General features: G+C 40.5%; 1 protein-coding gene across 1 annotated transcript; it reads right to left on the bottom strand.

The window, feature by feature from the left end:
• Positions 1 to 11,838: 11,838 nt before the first annotated feature.
• Positions 11,839 to 14,750, bottom strand: LOC125232956. Its single transcript, XM_048138809.1, has 2 exons — positions 13,533 to 14,750; positions 11,839 to 12,053 (listed from the first exon to the last, which is right to left on the bottom strand). Exons 1-2 carry the CDS (start codon positions 14,386 to 14,388, stop codon positions 11,839 to 11,841), a joined length of 1,071 nt encoding a protein of 356 aa, XP_047994766.1. The 5' UTR covers positions 14,389 to 14,750.
• Positions 14,751 to 16,972: the final 2,222 nt, after the last annotated feature.

Raw genomic sequence — 16,972 nt, 5'->3', positions numbered from 1 at the left:
TTTGCGCGGTGTACAAAGGAGGTAAAACTTACCTTATTTAGAGCGTATTGTACTTCCATGTACACATGCAGCCTATGGAAATTCTATACGCAGCGGACTTACGGAGCCCTTCGGATCCAGTACAACAACGCGTTCCGGGTATTGATGGGGCTGCCTCGTTTCTGCAGCGCATCAGGGATGTTTGCAGAAGCGCACGTGGACTGTTTTTATACGACTATGCGCAAACGGTGTACATCCCTAGTGCGCCGGGTGCGGGCCAGCCCCAACCCTATCCTGTGTATGTTAGCGGATAGATTGGACTGTCCGTATATGCGACACTGCTGTGAAATGCATGTTTCCAGGCCCCGTAGCCGAATGGCATTTCTCCGACGCCAAACGAAAGCGATACGCCGCTGGCTCTGTCGCGCCAATACGCAAGCGCGATAGAGATAGATATCTACTAGCGCTTCGTTTCGTGAGCGATTGTGCCATTCGGCTAGCCACCCAGCAGTGAAAATATATTGTAATTATTATTATTAGTTTAAGTACTAACATTTTAAACGTAAGCTTACTAACAAATTGTATGAGTCATTAGTTACTCGAAAATAAACAATTTCATTTCATTTCATTGGGGACACCTTACACAGATCAACTTAGCCCCAAACTAAGCAAAGCTTGTACTATGGGTGCTAAGCGACGATATACATACTTAAATAGATAAATACATACTTATATACATAGAAAACATCCATGACTCTGGAACAAATATCTGTGCTCATCACACAAATAAATGCCCTTACCGGGATTCGAACCCAGGACCGCGCCATGCGTGATGTGCCATTATTTTTACAATTAACAGTTCAACGAAACAACATTGATGCCCCATATCAAACATTACACATTGTATTATATTTTATGAGTTTTGATAGATGACAACCACAATCAGTGTCGATTTTGACCACCGCAAGCACTGCAATCGCTTTGCTTACCCCCTCCATGCACTTCGCACGAAGCCAATATATGACATCTGTGGTTGCCGGCATTCAAGACTATTTCCTCCCTGGTTTTTGAAGATAGAGCAATGATTTTTTTCAACACAGATTGTTATTATTTTTATCTGTGTCGGACCGTTTAGATTTTTTTGATATTCTGCTTTTTAAAGACTCTAGAGCCAATCAAAAGTTTCCAAAAATGGCCTTTTTCATTGTGGCGCAAAAAGAGGTGTGATACTCAAGATTGGTAACAATTAACCATAAAAGCTAAACACAGATTATTTCATTGTTATTCAGATTCTCAAATTTCGTTCCGATTGATTAAGTTTTGAAAGAGTCGAGAGCGGAACCTCGATATTTCGAAAAAATCTTTTGACTGAGTTGTTCTTAATGGACAATTTTTTTTGACGTGAAACGTTAGGTGAACGTCTTTAAAAACCCGTAGTAGAGTGACCGGACCGAAAACCAGGTGTAACGAAAAGTGTTATGGCGCGGCGGCTTATATCTCTGTAACTATAATACCCATATAAACAATTTTAATATGAATGTGTAGAGGAAAGTAGCCATTACTCGGACATACATAGTTTGCTGATATAGGTGGCGCCACTTTTGCGGTAAAAGCGTTCCATTCGGGCCAAAAATGACGTTTTTTGCAGTGTTTGTTTAACAATTACTCACAAAAATTGTACTGTGCCGTATAGTTTAATGATATTGATAGATAGATCTAGTGCTGTTTTATCGAAATATTATAAAAGACTAACATATTTGTTTATGACCAGCTGGAAAAATTCAATAATGTGTCATTTTTTACAGAAATTTGGCGATTGTTCATATTTGAGGCCATCGTATGCAAAAATTAAAGCATAGAACTGTCAAAAATTACGTAAAATACTAAGATTAACTAATAAGGATTAAAATAAATATACATTATCTATAATTAAACTTATTCATCTTATCAAATAATTCATTAGAAACTATGGCGGCGGCAACGGCTGGCAATGTACTGAAACTTGTTGGCAATCGTGACTCTTTCGATTCGTTTGAGGCAATCGTATGGGAAAATTAAACCATAAAACCATCAAAAATTACTAAAAATACTAAGACTAACCAATAAGGATTAGAATAAATATACATTTTCTATATTAAAACATATCCATCTCCTCAAATATTATGCATTAGAATGTACTTATGGCGCCGGCGGCCGCATATAACATACCGAAGCAATCTTGTCTCTTACCATTTGTTAAGGCCAACGTATACAAAAATTAAAGCATAAAACCGTAAAAGATTACTTAAAATACTAAGACTAACTAATAAGGATTACAATAAATATACATTTTATATAGTAAAACCTATTCATCTCCTCAAATATGCATTACAATTTTTGGCGCCGGCGGCGGCCGCATAATGTGTACATATAACTGATATAACATACCGAAGCAATCTTGTCTCTTTCGATTCGTTTAAGGTCATCGTATGCAAAATTTAAAACATTACACTGACGCAAAATATTTTTAGTACAAAGATCAAGCAAAATTGATTCATTGTAGTTCAAATTCAGTAAAGTATAACATATTAATATCCTCAAATAATGCATCAGAATCTGTGGCCGGAGCGGCGGCAATAGGACCCGACAGCGGCTTCTTGAGAATTTGGTCTTTTTCAAAATGTTCATTCATTCATTCAAAATTTCAGTAATAACTAATTACTATGGATGTCGAAAACTTAAAATATATGTATTGGAAGACACCTCACGCAGAACGAACCTATTAGCATCGAAGTCTTCAAACTAAGAATAGCTTGTACTATGAGTGCCAGCGACGTTATACGTACCTACTTTAAATGTTGGTATACTTAGCTATAATATACTTACACTTAGACAACCGGTCTGGCGTAGTTGGTTGTACATTGTACCCTGCCTGCTAAGCCGCGGTCCTGGGTTCGAGCTTACTGAACTACTTCTGGGGTAAGGGGCATTTAATTGTTTGACGAACACAGATATTTATTCCTGAGTCATGGATGTTTTCTACGTATAATAAGTACCTATGTAAGTATTTTCTATCTATATAAGTATGTATATCGTAGCCATATAAATATGTATAGGTATGGGTGCTAACCCATAGTACAAGCTTTCCTTAGTTTGGGGCTAGGTTGATCTAAGGTGTCGTGCAATATTTATTTATTTATTTGTATGTATAGTACTTTTTCTGGTGGTGCGCAGGGCCCGAAGGCCCCACGGTCTTGTCTTTTGTATTTTGCCTCTTGTTTACCATTAGTGTTTTGCATTGTCGTTTTGCCACGATAAGTGTTAGACAAGTCAATTTCGGGTAATGACCTAATGACCTTTGGTGTGATCAGTTTGCCTCTAACAGTAGTAGTTGCCCTGGTAAGAGTTTCAGATTCAGATTCAGATGCAGCCTCGCGTACTTAGGACCTTTCAGGGACGCTCCGGGCCTCCGGCCCTATTACGCTGAGCTCGGCATTTGGCCTTCGCAATATACTTAATTACTATGGGGATTGTAGGGAAGTTGATGTTTATTAACTACGAACCAAGAGAAGACCTAAGCACCTAAGCTGAGAAGCTTCTAAGCACGCGAGGCCGCAGGCCGAGCTGCAGATAGACAGTGCTCCCATGCGGAACACTTATTTAAACGTAAAAAGGCTTCGCTTTTCAGACACTTTTATTATTGTTCTGCGTGAGAGCATTGTCTGTCTGGAGCTTGACCTACGGACTCGCGTGCTTGGGAGCCTCTCAGAGACGCTTCTGGCCTTCGGCCCTAGCGGAGCTCGGCCTTCGCTGGGTTTTGAAGCTCAGCGGTGGGTCTCCGCCCCTCCTCTTCGCTTTTCAGACACTTATTATTGTTCTGCCTGGGAGCACTATCTTTCCGGAGCTCGGCCTGCGGCCTCGCATGCTTGTGAGCCTCTCAGGGACGCTCCGGGCCTTCAGTCCTACGTGGAGCTCGGCCTTCGGCCTTCGCTGGGTTTCGAAGCTTATCGTTGGGCCTCCGGCCCGCCGCTTCGCTTTTTAGACACTTATTATTGTTCTTCGTGGGAGCACCGTGTGTCGGGAGCTCGGCCTGCGGCCTCGCGAGCTTGGGAACCTCTCGGAGACGCTACGGGCCTTCGGCCCTACGCGGAGCTCGGCCTTCGGCCTTCGCTGGGTTTCAAAGCTCAGCGTGGGGCCTCTGGCCCGCCGCTTCGCTTTTTAGACACTTTTATTATTGTTCTTCGTGGGAGCACCATTTGTCCGGAGCTCGGCCTGCGGCCTCGCGTGCTTGGGACCCTCTCGGAAACGCTCCGGGCCTTCGGCCCTACGCGGAGCTCGTCCTTCGGCCTTCGCTGGGTTTAGAAGCTCAGCGTTGGGCCTCCGGCCCGCCGCTTCGCTTTTTAGACAATTTTGTTATTGTTCTGCATGGGAGCACTGTCTGACCGGAGCTCGGCCTGCGGCCTCGCGTGCTTGGGAACCTCTCAGAGATGCTCCGGGCCTTCGGCCCTACGCGGAGCTCGGCCGTCGGCCTTCGCTGGGTTTCAAAGCTCTGCGTTGGGCCTCCGGCCCACCGCTTCACGTTTTAGACACTTTAATTGTTGTTCTGCATGGGAGCGCTGTCTGTCCGGAGCTCGGCCTGCGGCCTCGCGTGCTTGGGAGCCTCTCAGAGACGCTCCGGGCCTTCGGCCCTACGCGGAGCTCGGCCTTCGGCCTTCGCTGGATTTTGAAACTCAGCGTTGGGCCTCCGGTCCGCCGCTTCGCTTTTTAGACACTTTTATTATTGTTCTGCATGGGAGCACTGTCTGTCCGGAGCTCGGCCTGCGGCCTCGCATGCTTGGGAACCTCTCGGAGACGCTCCGGGCCTTCGGCCCTACGCGGAGCTCGGCCTTCGGCCTTCGCTGGGTTTCAAAGCTCAACGTTGGGCTTCCGGCCCACCGCTTCGCTTTTTAGACACTTTTATTATTGTTCTGCGTGGGAGCACTGTCTGCCCGGAGCTCGGCCTGCGGCCTCGCGTACTTGGGAGCCTCTCAGAGACGCTCCGGGCCTTCGGCCCTACGCGGAGCTTGGCCTTCGGCCTTCGCTGGATTTTGAAACTCAGCGTTGGGCCTCCGGCCCGCCGCTTCGCTTTTTAGACACTTTTATTAATGTTTGCATGGGAGCACTGTCTGTCCGGAGCTCGGCCTGCGGCCTCGCATGCTTGGGTGCCTCTCAGACTAGAGACGCTTCGGGCCTTCGGCCCTACGCGGAGCTCGGCCTTCGGCCTTCGCTATTTTAGTTACTAACTATGCCCTCCTCAACAGCGGTGGTCCACACAACGTTTCACGTTATCCATCGCGGCTGTGTCCCTGACGCAGCCTAGCTTAATTTTTCGATAAATCTAGTTAATAACACTTGTATATTTAACTAAAATTCCCAAGTTGAAAGGGGGGCTCCTTTCCATTTTAGAATTTTCGCTACCGTATCCTCTTAAGATGGGTGTACGCTATTTTCTTGAAGGTTTGCAGCTAGTGTCATAACTGTTAAAAAAAAATTTTTGAAAATCGGGTAATGATTCTCGGAGATATCGAGTAACATACATACAAAAAAAACAATAAAAAAAAACATTCAGTCGAATTGAGAACGTCCTCCTTTTTTTGAAGTCGGTTAAAAACATGACAACATCAAATCAATAATCGCGTAAATTATATAAATTGTACTTAGCTCAAGGTTCAAAGTACGAAAAATTATCTAAGTATGTAATGATAATGAATTATATAGAATCATTATATCAGGTAAAGCTAGAACGTGGAACTGATTAATTTTTGTCTTAGGTAGGTATATATTTTTGGAACGATTAAGGTACAGCGGGGAAAATCTCGACTGGACGGCAATTGTAACTAATTAATTTTTTCTATTATTACACTATGATGTTGAGTTTTACGAGTACTTATATCCCTGAACACGCCTACCATTATTATGTACCCGGTGGACACTCTATTTAATAATGCAAACATTGTAAAACATGGAAAAAATGAACCAGTTACATTTGCCCTGCTGTATCTTAATAAAGATTGTTGAAAACAGTGACCGATAGTTATTTGTTATACAAGGGGCAAAGCTGTATTTTAACGCCGTGTGTGGAATTGAAAAACGAGCAAGGGAAAGGATTCTATAGTTGAACCACGAGCGAAGCGAGTGGTTCGAGAATAGAATCCTGAACTTGCGAGTTTTTTAACACACGAGAAGTAATAGTTATTTGTTATACAAGGGGGCAAAGTTGTATTTTAACGCCGAGTGTGGAATTGAAAAACGAGCAAGTGAAAGGATTCTATAGTTGAACCACGAGCGAAGCGAGTGGTTCGAGAATAGAATCTTGAACTTGCGAGTTTTTGAACACACGAGAAGTAAAATACATTTGCACCCGAGTGTAACACAAAACTTTTCCCCTCACTATAGCGAGGAAACTACAACGCAAAAAATGCGTTTATCACTGCATCCAGTAGTTCCACAGGTGGTAAATAATCTTTATTACTAGATTCACCTACTTTTATCAGTTTTAAAGCAGTTAATTTGACTTTATTCAAGGTCAAATTACTTTACCCACTAGTGGATAAAATGCGTTTTTACCCGCTGGTATTAAAGGACAAAACACGTGTTTCCGAGCTAGTGAGGGGAAAAATACATTTGCACCCACTCGGGTTACACCACAGAACTTAATGTAGATAGAAGAAACAAATTCATATATTTGTATAGGGGCCGAGCGTGTCAAATTTTGTACTGAAGTTGATTCTTGCCTGTAATTTTAAATATGTCTCAGGCTATACACGTTAAACTTCCGTGAGACATATTCAAATAATTAATTGAGATACGGTTGTACTCACGTTATTATATCGCTATTGCTGCGACATGTTTCGGGCCAATCGGAGGCCCCTCTTCAGGCGTATAGGAGTTCACGCGACGGCTAGACTCCGCAAACTGAACGCGCCGCTCGCCGCTCCGCCCGCTGCGCGCGCGCTGATAGGACGGGGGAAGGGGGCGCAGAGCAGTCTGCTGCTGTAGTTGTTGTGTAGAGTTCTGGCAGCGCGATTGTGTCGACCGATGGAGGATCGATTTCAATCGGGACGGAGGCTGGATATTGCCACCAGCATGGAAACCGGTTATACCTAATGTGAAGCAGAAAATGTGTTTTGACAATCGTGTGGACACAGTGAGTGCAGTGTGCTTACCTCCATCGGTCGACACAATCGCGCTGCCAGAACTCTACACAACAACTACAGCAGCAGACTGCTCTGCGCCCCCCTCCCCCGTCCTATCAGCGCGCGCGCAGCGGGCGGAGCGGCGAGCGGCGCGTTCAGTTTGCGGAGTCTAGCCGTCGCGTGAACTCCTATACGCCTGAAGAGGGGCCTCCGATTGGCCCGAAACATGTCGCAGCAATAGCGATATAATAACGTGAGTACAACCGTATCTCAATTAATTATGTCTCAGGCTCTTGATTGTATATAATTTTTGTGTTATTGCAATTGAATATCACGTAACGAGGCATTTTTTATGTTTTGGTTGACTTCAACTTACAAAAATTGACGCCCGATTGCTGCAAGCTGCGAGTAAAGACGGAAAACTCAGTGGATTTCACTGAGTTCATTTGGCACGCTAAGTAGATACGTTTGCTTGATCTATGGTATATATGACATCTGTGGGTTACACTCATAACACAAAACTTTTCCCCTCACTATAGCGAGGAAACTACAACGCAAAAATGCGTTTATCACTGCTTCCAGTAGATCCACAGGTGGTAAATCATCTTTATTACTAGATTCACCTACTTTTATCAATTTTAAAGCAGTTAATTTGACTTTATTCAAGGTCAAATTACTTTACCCACTAGTGCATAAAATGCGTTTTTACCCGCTGGTATTAAAGGACAAAACACGTGTTTCCGAGCTAGTGAGGGGAAAAGTACTTTGTCATTCTGGAACTTTCTAAATAATACGTACTTACTTAGTTGTGTCCTTCTCTAGGCAATTGATTTTACTATTTTTGTTCAAAAATTCATACTAGAACCATGTCAGCGTACGTAGCTATAGCTAATAGTGGCGACACGTGACATTTTTAGTTGGTAAAGCCGGAGGGGTTTTTGGGATCTGTTTTGTATGGACTTCTACAGATACTGCAGACTTAGGGAATCCGTTGGGAATCGAGTTGTATCGACGCTACGCTACTGTTACATGATAACGTTTTTATATCTCTATAGGCGCGATATTTGAAAATGAAAAATGAAAATGAAAATAGTTTATTGATACAGTGAAACTTATGATTAGACATATGTTACAGTAGGTATTACTTATAGTTAAACACTGCTAAATACTTATTTAAAATGTAGATGTTGCCTGTAACACCTGCACAAGGCTATGCCTGAATCGCAGGATGTCACTTTTCCTGAATTGCCAATTAAAATGATTATGCGCTAAAGAAAACTAAATTAACCTAGTTATGTAAATTAACTTAATGTAAGCAATACTAAGTCTACTACAGAGACAGTAAGTATACTATGCTACAAATTTTGTGTCTATTACTATACTAATAATAAGGATGTTTAACAAAACTAGATAGGACAGGGAGAGGAACCTTTAGAAGGATGGGTATAAGTTACTTTAAAAGTAAGAATGTGTGTGTGTAATGTGTGTATGTGTGTGTTTGTGTGTGTGTATGTGTGTGTGTGTGTGTGTGCGCGCGCCCATATGTGTGTGTGTTATAACGTTAATATTTTTTCTGTTTCACCATAGTTCAAAGTGCTTAACCATATTTTAACTTTAATTTGGGCTTCCCTTATTGAAGAAGTTTTAATATCACAATTTTTATTAACTATTTTATATATCGATAAGTGTTTGTATAAGCCGAATCTTTTTGCAAAGTGAGTCTTAAGTTCAGGTAACGGGAAAGTAAAAATGCGCTTTTCCAGTAGTTGTTCATAATTTGGCATATTAAGTACATATTTGTGTGCTATGGTCGAGCTACGCAATATAAACAGTTGGCGCACAGTAAGGACCTCACTTTCTGTATGCAAGCATTGTGTTGAGAATCTTCTCGGTTTTGAAAAAATTACCTTTAGTAATGAACGCTGGGCTCTCTCTAGAAGTATTAGATATGTACTAGCTGCGCTACCCCACACTGATATGCAATAGGTAATAATGGATTGAGCTAGGGCAATGTAAGTAGATTTGAGCAGAGTCTTATCCATGACATCCCGGAGATTTTTAAAAATGTATATCAGTTTTCTGATACGGTTCGCCGTAGTACGAATATGGTCTGTAAAATTGAGTTTCTCATCTAGGATAACGCCTAAGTATTTTAGAGACGAGGCTCGCGCTATAGTTTGACAGCTACATGACGAATAATTAATGCATGAGTGAACTTTTAAGACACTTGGGGATTGCGGAGCTGAAGTAGCTGTTTTGTGAAAACATAAATATTTTGTTTTGTCTGCATTCAGAGTCAATAGGTTGCTTTGAAGCCATTTTGTCACTGTGACTAGACCACTTTCGGCAGAGGTGATTACGTCGTCCCACGAGGCCCCATGAAATACGATTGCCGTGTCGTCTGCGTAGCACACAATGTCTGCATTGGTCAGTTTTAATGAAGTCAAATCGTTAATGTAAATCAGAAACAAAGTTGGTCCAAGTATACTGCCTTGGGGCACACCAAAAGTTATTTGTCTGAGCTTACTGACTTGTTCATTAACCCTTACACACTGCGTGCGACCCGACAGGTAGCTATGCATCCATTTTAAAGGAGTTCCTCGTATCCCGGATAACTCCAATTTCCTAATCAGGATAGGGATCGACACTGTGTCGAAGGCCTTGGCTAGGTCAAGGAACACTCCGACACAGGCCTTTCCTTGATCTAAATGCTCAGCGACTTTATCTGTTAGTTCTGTTATAGCGGCTTCGGTGGATTTCTCACTCCTGAAACCAAATTGTTTTTGACTAAATAAATTATGTTTTTCAAAGAAATTTACCACGCGCTTGTTTACCACTCTTTCCAAGACTTTAGAGAGCGATCCTAGAAGCGAAATGGGTCTGTAGTTGCCAAAATTATTTTTGTCCCCACTTTTGTACACCGGAGTGACAGCTGCTTTTTTCCATGAGTCGGGAAATGTGCCCTCTGTAAGACTCAAGTTACATATGTATGTGAGAGGTTGAACAATATGGTTTTTGATTTTTTTCAGGAGTGAATTAGTTAGTCCATCAAGACCCGGAGCACTGTCAGGTTTAAGTTTTAAAATAATGTTTCCAATTTCTGCCTCATCAGTTGGATTCATGAAAAAAGAATCAGATAGACTATTATTCAACCTAATACCGTTAGCAAGATCTATTTGGCTCGAGTTTATTTCAGAGAGAATTTTGTTGGCTAGGCTTGGGCCTACATTAGTGAAGTATTCATTGCAGCCATCTAGTGATTCATGTTCAGTATTTTTTATTTTAAGAAGGTTAATACATTTTACTTTACGTTTATTGTTGTAAGTGATGTTTCTTATACTTTTCCAAAGTCTTTTTGTATTATTTTTATTTTGATTTAAAATGTTGGATTCATATGAAGTTTTGACTTTTCGCAATAAATTAACGTAAAAATTTCTGTAGCGAGTGTATATAGCTCTTGCAGTGAGATCATTAGGATTTCGTCTTGTTTTGGCGTGCAGTCGGTCTCGGTGTCTAGAGCAACGTAGAAGGCCCGGAGTCATCCAGGGCTGGATTGTAAATTTAGATCGACTAACAGTTATAGTTTCTGAGTGTGATTCCAAAATACCAGATAATATTGCATCAAACTCATCGACAGCTTCATTCACCAGTTTTTTAGAAGTAACAGTTGACCAGTCAATTTTTTTCAGATACTCTTCTATTGCTTGATAGTTAATTTTCTTCATGATACGTGTAGGTTTTTTATGTTTCGGTTGATTTAAATGTACCCCAGCCAGAATAAGATCATGGTCTGTGATATCCGATTTACATATTAAAGATTCAGAATAATATTTAGAGGTGATATTAATATGATCAAGACATGTATCCTTTCTCGTTGGCTTGGTGACCGTAGGGGACAAGTTAAGTTCTGCCAGCAAGCATAGGTAGCGAGCGCTGTAATCCTGTTTACTATCAGGGCATATATTGATATTAATGTCTCCTACAACTATCTTACAATTACCATTACCATTGTTCTTGAGGTTGTTTTCTAGAAAGTCCAAAAATGGGTCAATGTTAGTGAAAGAGGGAGAACGGTATATAGCGTATAGAGTAACTTGTTTATTTAAGGTTACGCACAGACAATTGGCCTCAGCGAAATCAGGCTCTTTTACCACGCACTCCCACCGATCGCTGACGTACACCACGACGCCACCAGCTTGATTAATGAACTTCGTTGTTCTATGAGAAGTGTAACCGACTATTTGTGGGATTATAGAATCTTCATGTATCCAGCACTCAGTAAGGACGATCACGTCCAAATTTATCATTAACCTAGCCAGAAGCACAAGGAAAGCATTGAAGTTTTTGTTAAGACTTCTTATATTCAGAGTAAGCACTTTGAAAGAAAATTTGTCAATTATGTGCAGACAATCTTCAGGTAAGTCGAATGTGTGACATGGAATTTCAGCCTGATCAATTTCATATAAAATGCTAGGATCTAAAGACGTGCCCGTTATAACATTTGAAAACAAACAAGTAATTAGGTGCGATTATTGAAATTCCTGTCAGGAAATATATAAATTTGTAAATGGGAATAGTGTATAAAATAAGCGCGTGTGTGTGTATGTCAGTGTGAATGAGTAGGGGTTGTACCTCGCCATCCCAGGTCCTATTGCATAATAAGAAAAGGAAACAAGTAATATTAAGTGTCATATACAGAAGCTTCTTAGGGTGCAAGGGTCTCTTTAGGCTGCTCCGGATCACTGACGCTGTCCTCACCCAATATCCTATCAAGGTCATCGGAGGTTTTAATGGGGATTGCTTGGGATCCTGGTCCTCTGCCGTCTTGCTTTCGAATGTATATAGTCCCGCCGTGAGTCCAGCAGTGTTTATAGTTCGCCTCGGACGCTCGGGCTCTACTTTCGCGAAACAAGGCCCTATTTAGGGCTTGCATTCCGGAATTCCGGAATCTCGAAATTCCGGAATTTCGGACAATTTTTCCGATATTACAGTTCCGGAATTGAAACACATAATCCCGAAAATTCCGGAATTGAAAAAAGATATATTTTTGGACGAAAACGTGTAATTTCAGCCTGGTTATTTTACAAAACTACCACCGCGTCTATAAAAGATATGTAAATTCATTAAGTTAGACACTGCTCGGATTCAGGTAGTGTCTATTTTATTTTTATTTTATTTTATTGATTAGGGAAACAAACAGCATACATAATTTCTTATAGTTTTCTTTATGACCAAACGGTTGCATCCAGGGCTAGTTAGAGCGAGATAGTGTAGTTTTAACCCGCTAATATTATACTATTGTCACTTTCTGGTTTTGCTCTCAACTGTTTTAGCTAATAAGTGAAATATATAATCAGTTTAAAGTAAATATTTGTTGTAGAAAGTTGTTTTGTGATAATTTAAAATTACTAGCCGGGAGTTGAGTGTTATGCTCGAATACTGAAGGACAATTAAATATAAATAAATAACATTAGGTACATTATTATTTTATTAGCGTTATTTATGCTCAATTTATTAGATCAAACTTAAATTTCAGTAATAATCTAAATTAGTCGATATTAAAGCGGCATAAACTCAAAATTTTACTTCTTTTCTCATAAACTGAATATTTTAGGCATAAAGTCTTAATTCAGACGCAAATCGTAGTATTTGGTATTACATTCATTCACAAGCATAACGTCGTAGTTACTTTATAATCTTTATATACACTTTTCACAAAGACGTGTCCATATTTTACTAAACTCTATCTAAGCCTATTAACCACTTACCACAAAAATCACAAAATCAAAAGATTTGAGAAGCAAATGTATGGAAAATAATTAATATGAAAATAATGATTTATTTTTTTACAAAAAATTAAGGTGTACATGTACCTGGGAATAAATCATAAAATCTGTATTTTTGGGCTAGCTTGGATATCTTTTGTCCCTACTCGAGTCTGATAAAGGTAATTCAATATTTCTTTTATTACAGTTATGTGAACAAGAATTTATGCCATTCTTGTAAATTATTACTTTTATATTATTTCGATGGTCAATGGATAAAAAAATAATGTTAACGTTGACCACTATCAAAAAACTGGCACTAAAACCTCGTTTGTACTGTAGTTTTAAATACCTTGCAAGACCGATTTTGATACAAAATGGGCTTTCCTGTAAAATTACTAAAATGAACATTTCAATGTTATATGCCTTTCAGTACGGAGTTATTGTCTTAAACGTCGATTTATAATAAATTTCAATTTAAAATTGTATTATTTCATCAAAAACCCACCAGAAAACCAAACCAAAAAAAATTGTTCAATTCCGGAACTAGTTCCGGAATTCCGGAATTGAAGTCCAATCTCGAAAACCAGTTCCGGAATTGAAAATCGTCCGATATTGCAAGCCCTAGCCCTATTCTCTCGTGTGAGACGTTCATTGAAATAGATTTTGGCAGGCGGGCCGTCAATGTCGATGTCATTCGTGTTGAGGCGTCTTGATCTTGCCGCTTTATAAAATTTGTCTCTCGTGCGCCTTGTGGTGAAGCGAACGACGAGGGGCCTTGAACTGGTGCCCTCTCTCCGCCGGCCAGCTCGGGAGACATATTCTATGTCCGTTTCTGTAATACCAAGGCCGATTTTCGCAGCTGTGACCATAACAATGTGCTGCGGGTTCTCGTTCTGATTTTCCGGAACGCCAGCAATTTCGACCTCGTTCCTAAGAGATTGTTGGGCCTGGTAGTTGAGCTGGTGCTCCAATTCAAACACCTTGTTCTTAAGTATCAGAACTTCAGCAGCTTTTTCTTCGGCCGCTTCTAACCTCTCCTCACAAGAGTTAAGTTTGGAAGTTACCTGTTGTAATTGATTTTCGCAGCGGGTTATCGCCAGGATCGCGTTATCCAGTTTCGTCTTCATGCAGCTAACGTCTTGCCTGAGCAACTGGATTTCGGTGGTGAGTGCGGTGAGCGAGTCAGCCTCAGCCGCAGGTCCCTCTACTGACGCAGGAGCGCACGACGTATCTTTCTTCTTCTGAGTCACGCTATCTACAATCGGGTTACTTCGTACCGGCGTAGAGGTGTTGTCCCCTCCCTTCTTTTCAACGCTGCGACACTCGGGGCAAATCCATTTATCTCTGGTTTCTTTATTTAAGGAAGTGAAGTTAATACACTGGTTACAATATAGTTTTTTACAAGCAACTGCGTTACAGGTTATGGAAAGTTTAACAACAACTTTATCATTACACCCGGCACAAGTTTTTCCGCTTCTTCCGGACATTTCAATTTCCTCTCTACCACGAGATTACACTCAAAGTTGCACTGTCGTTAATGTATCGCTAAGTTATCGCTGATACCGTGGTACGGGGGCGCACGGCAACTGGGTCCAGCGAGCGGCCGCAGCGGCGTGTATGACTCACCGCGCAAGTGATAAGCGCTCACAGTAACACGGCACGGTAGCGATGGGATTTTTAAAAGTAATATCGGTATAGTCGTTTAACAAAGTAGCACTGTTAATAATAACACTTTGTTCTATTAATATTTAATTATCACAAATACTGTTTTTTATGTTGATTTTATCACTATTACTAGACTTTTAGATTTAAATAACGGGAGCGACAGCAAGACAGTGTTGTTTCTTTAGCGCGCGGCGCTACCCCCCTCCATTTCCTTTCCATTTCCTCCCACGGACGCTCCGGCTGTGGAATGAGCTCTCCTGCCGAGGTATTTCCGATGAACTACAGTATGGGGTTCTTCAAAAGAGGAGTGTACAAGTTTCTAATGGGTCGGCAACGCGCATGTGACACCCCTTGAGTTACAGTCATAATTCATAATTTTTATTGGTAAAAGTAAATTACATTTCATTGTGTCAAATATCAATAAAAATAATAACAATAGGTAGTTCAATTAAATGGTTATATAATACAACGTATTCACTGAATACCTACATTAGAAAATGGTCACTGAATACATTAGAAAAAAGTCGTTCATAGGTTACGGTGACCGTTTTCCATCAGGCGGACCGTATACCTGTTTGCCACCGACGTGGTATAAAAAAAAGAGGCAGGCTGCGTTTCGATCGGCGTCTAGCGTCAACGATTCGGTTGGCCCCGTAGCCGAATGGCATTTCTCCGACGCGAAACGAAAACGAAACGCCGCGAATGGTAGTCTTGCTCTGTAGCGCTAATAACGCAAGAGCGATAGAGATAGATATCTACTAGCGTTTCGTTTCGTGAGCGTTTGTGCCATTCGGCTACGCACCCTGGACCTTCAATCGTAATCGATGAGAACTTTCAATGAAATACCATAGTGAGTCTAGTGAAAAAGGGTATAGGTAACTCAAATTGACTAGGTGAAAAAGGTCACAAGTCTGAGGTGGCACTTGTGCCCTTTTTCACCGAGTCAATTTGAGTTACCTATACCCTTTTTCACTAGATCCACAGGATTATTATTCTTATCACAGAATTCAGTAACTTAAAAAGCAAAGCTAATTGATCCAAGTGATAACGTTAGATATTGCCAATTGTTATCACATCACCTGTTTGCCATTTTTTATAAAGATGATATAACCAAATAGAAGCCCTACTTATCTAATTATCCCCACTTACACGGACTTATCACTTATCATTGTTTTTATTTTCTTCGGAAAACCAACACCTTAATAAAATAATACAACTATGTTAACCAAACTATTTATGTATCAGTCGGCCTTTTTTTAGGGTTCCATGCCAAAAAGTTATGGTGCCGCTCTGTTCGTCTGTCTGTGGGTCCGTCTGTCACATTCCTAAATATCTCAAAAACGACTTATGCTATCGCTTTGAAATTTGGAATAGTTGTTAACATTGTTAACTTCTACAAATTGTACATATCAAAAATATAGTTTATAATTTTTTTGTTGTGGAAAAAAAAGACTTTTGAAGGAAAATGTAAAAAAAAACATGAAATTATTTTAACTTTTGAAAGTTACGGATACGGAACCGCGACCATGGCCTAGTATGAAAGTGCGCACACGAGGCGACGCAACTTTTCATACAAATACGAAAGTCGCCGAGCAACTGTTGCCCCCGTGGGCGCGCAGCGCACCCTTAGCTAGTTACCCTGTAAACAAGTGGCCAATCGTTGACGCTCTAGTCTGTGACGAACAGTTATGGAATGGATTTAGTAAAAAAACAACAATAACCTAAAACTAATATTTTATTACTTTTATCACTTGATACTTACGTTTCGTAATCTTAACTTATAGGTAATATTGATTAAAGCTAGCAGTCGAAAGTCGTTTATTTTATATATTACTAGGGATTTCTTTAAAATAAAGGCAAAATATCTTATTCTCATGGATACTGACATGTTTGAGTCTGAGCTCAAAATAACTAGCAGCATAGATGAATAAGTAAGAGAAGAGTTCTAACTCATAGTTATAGTGACATCTAGCGACAATCACGCGTCAATCACGCGTCAGTCACGCGTCAATCACGCGTCAACTAGCGTAAATTATCAGTACTGCTATTTGACCATAGATGTCGCGACGAACGAAGAGTCTAATGCTCACCAATTTTTAGGTAATATTACAATAGTATTAATCAGTATTCTGTTTTAAATTGCTTCTGCTTGTAATATAAGTTGTAAACTGTTCTAATATAAAATTTTTGGCACACGAGACACTGTTGACACCTAGTATCGAGTAGTGGTACTGATAATTCACGCCATTTGTATTATGTTACTATAACTATGCCTATACAAATAATTCGCATTTATTGATGTATGTAGAACTCTGCCCTTACTCATTCCTCTATGCTAGCTAGCAGTTATAAAATGATAAAAAAGCTCTAAAAACTTATGCGTAACTTCTAGTTTCCACTACACGT

Source organism: Leguminivora glycinivorella, chromosome 13, assembly GCF_023078275.1.
Source record: "Leguminivora glycinivorella isolate SPB_JAAS2020 chromosome 13, LegGlyc_1.1, whole genome shotgun sequence".
Classification (NCBI taxonomy): Eukaryota; Metazoa; Arthropoda; class Insecta; order Lepidoptera; family Tortricidae; genus Leguminivora; species Leguminivora glycinivorella.
Note: the sequence above shows the minus strand (reverse complement) of the source record. Positions and strands in the feature narration are given on the sequence as shown.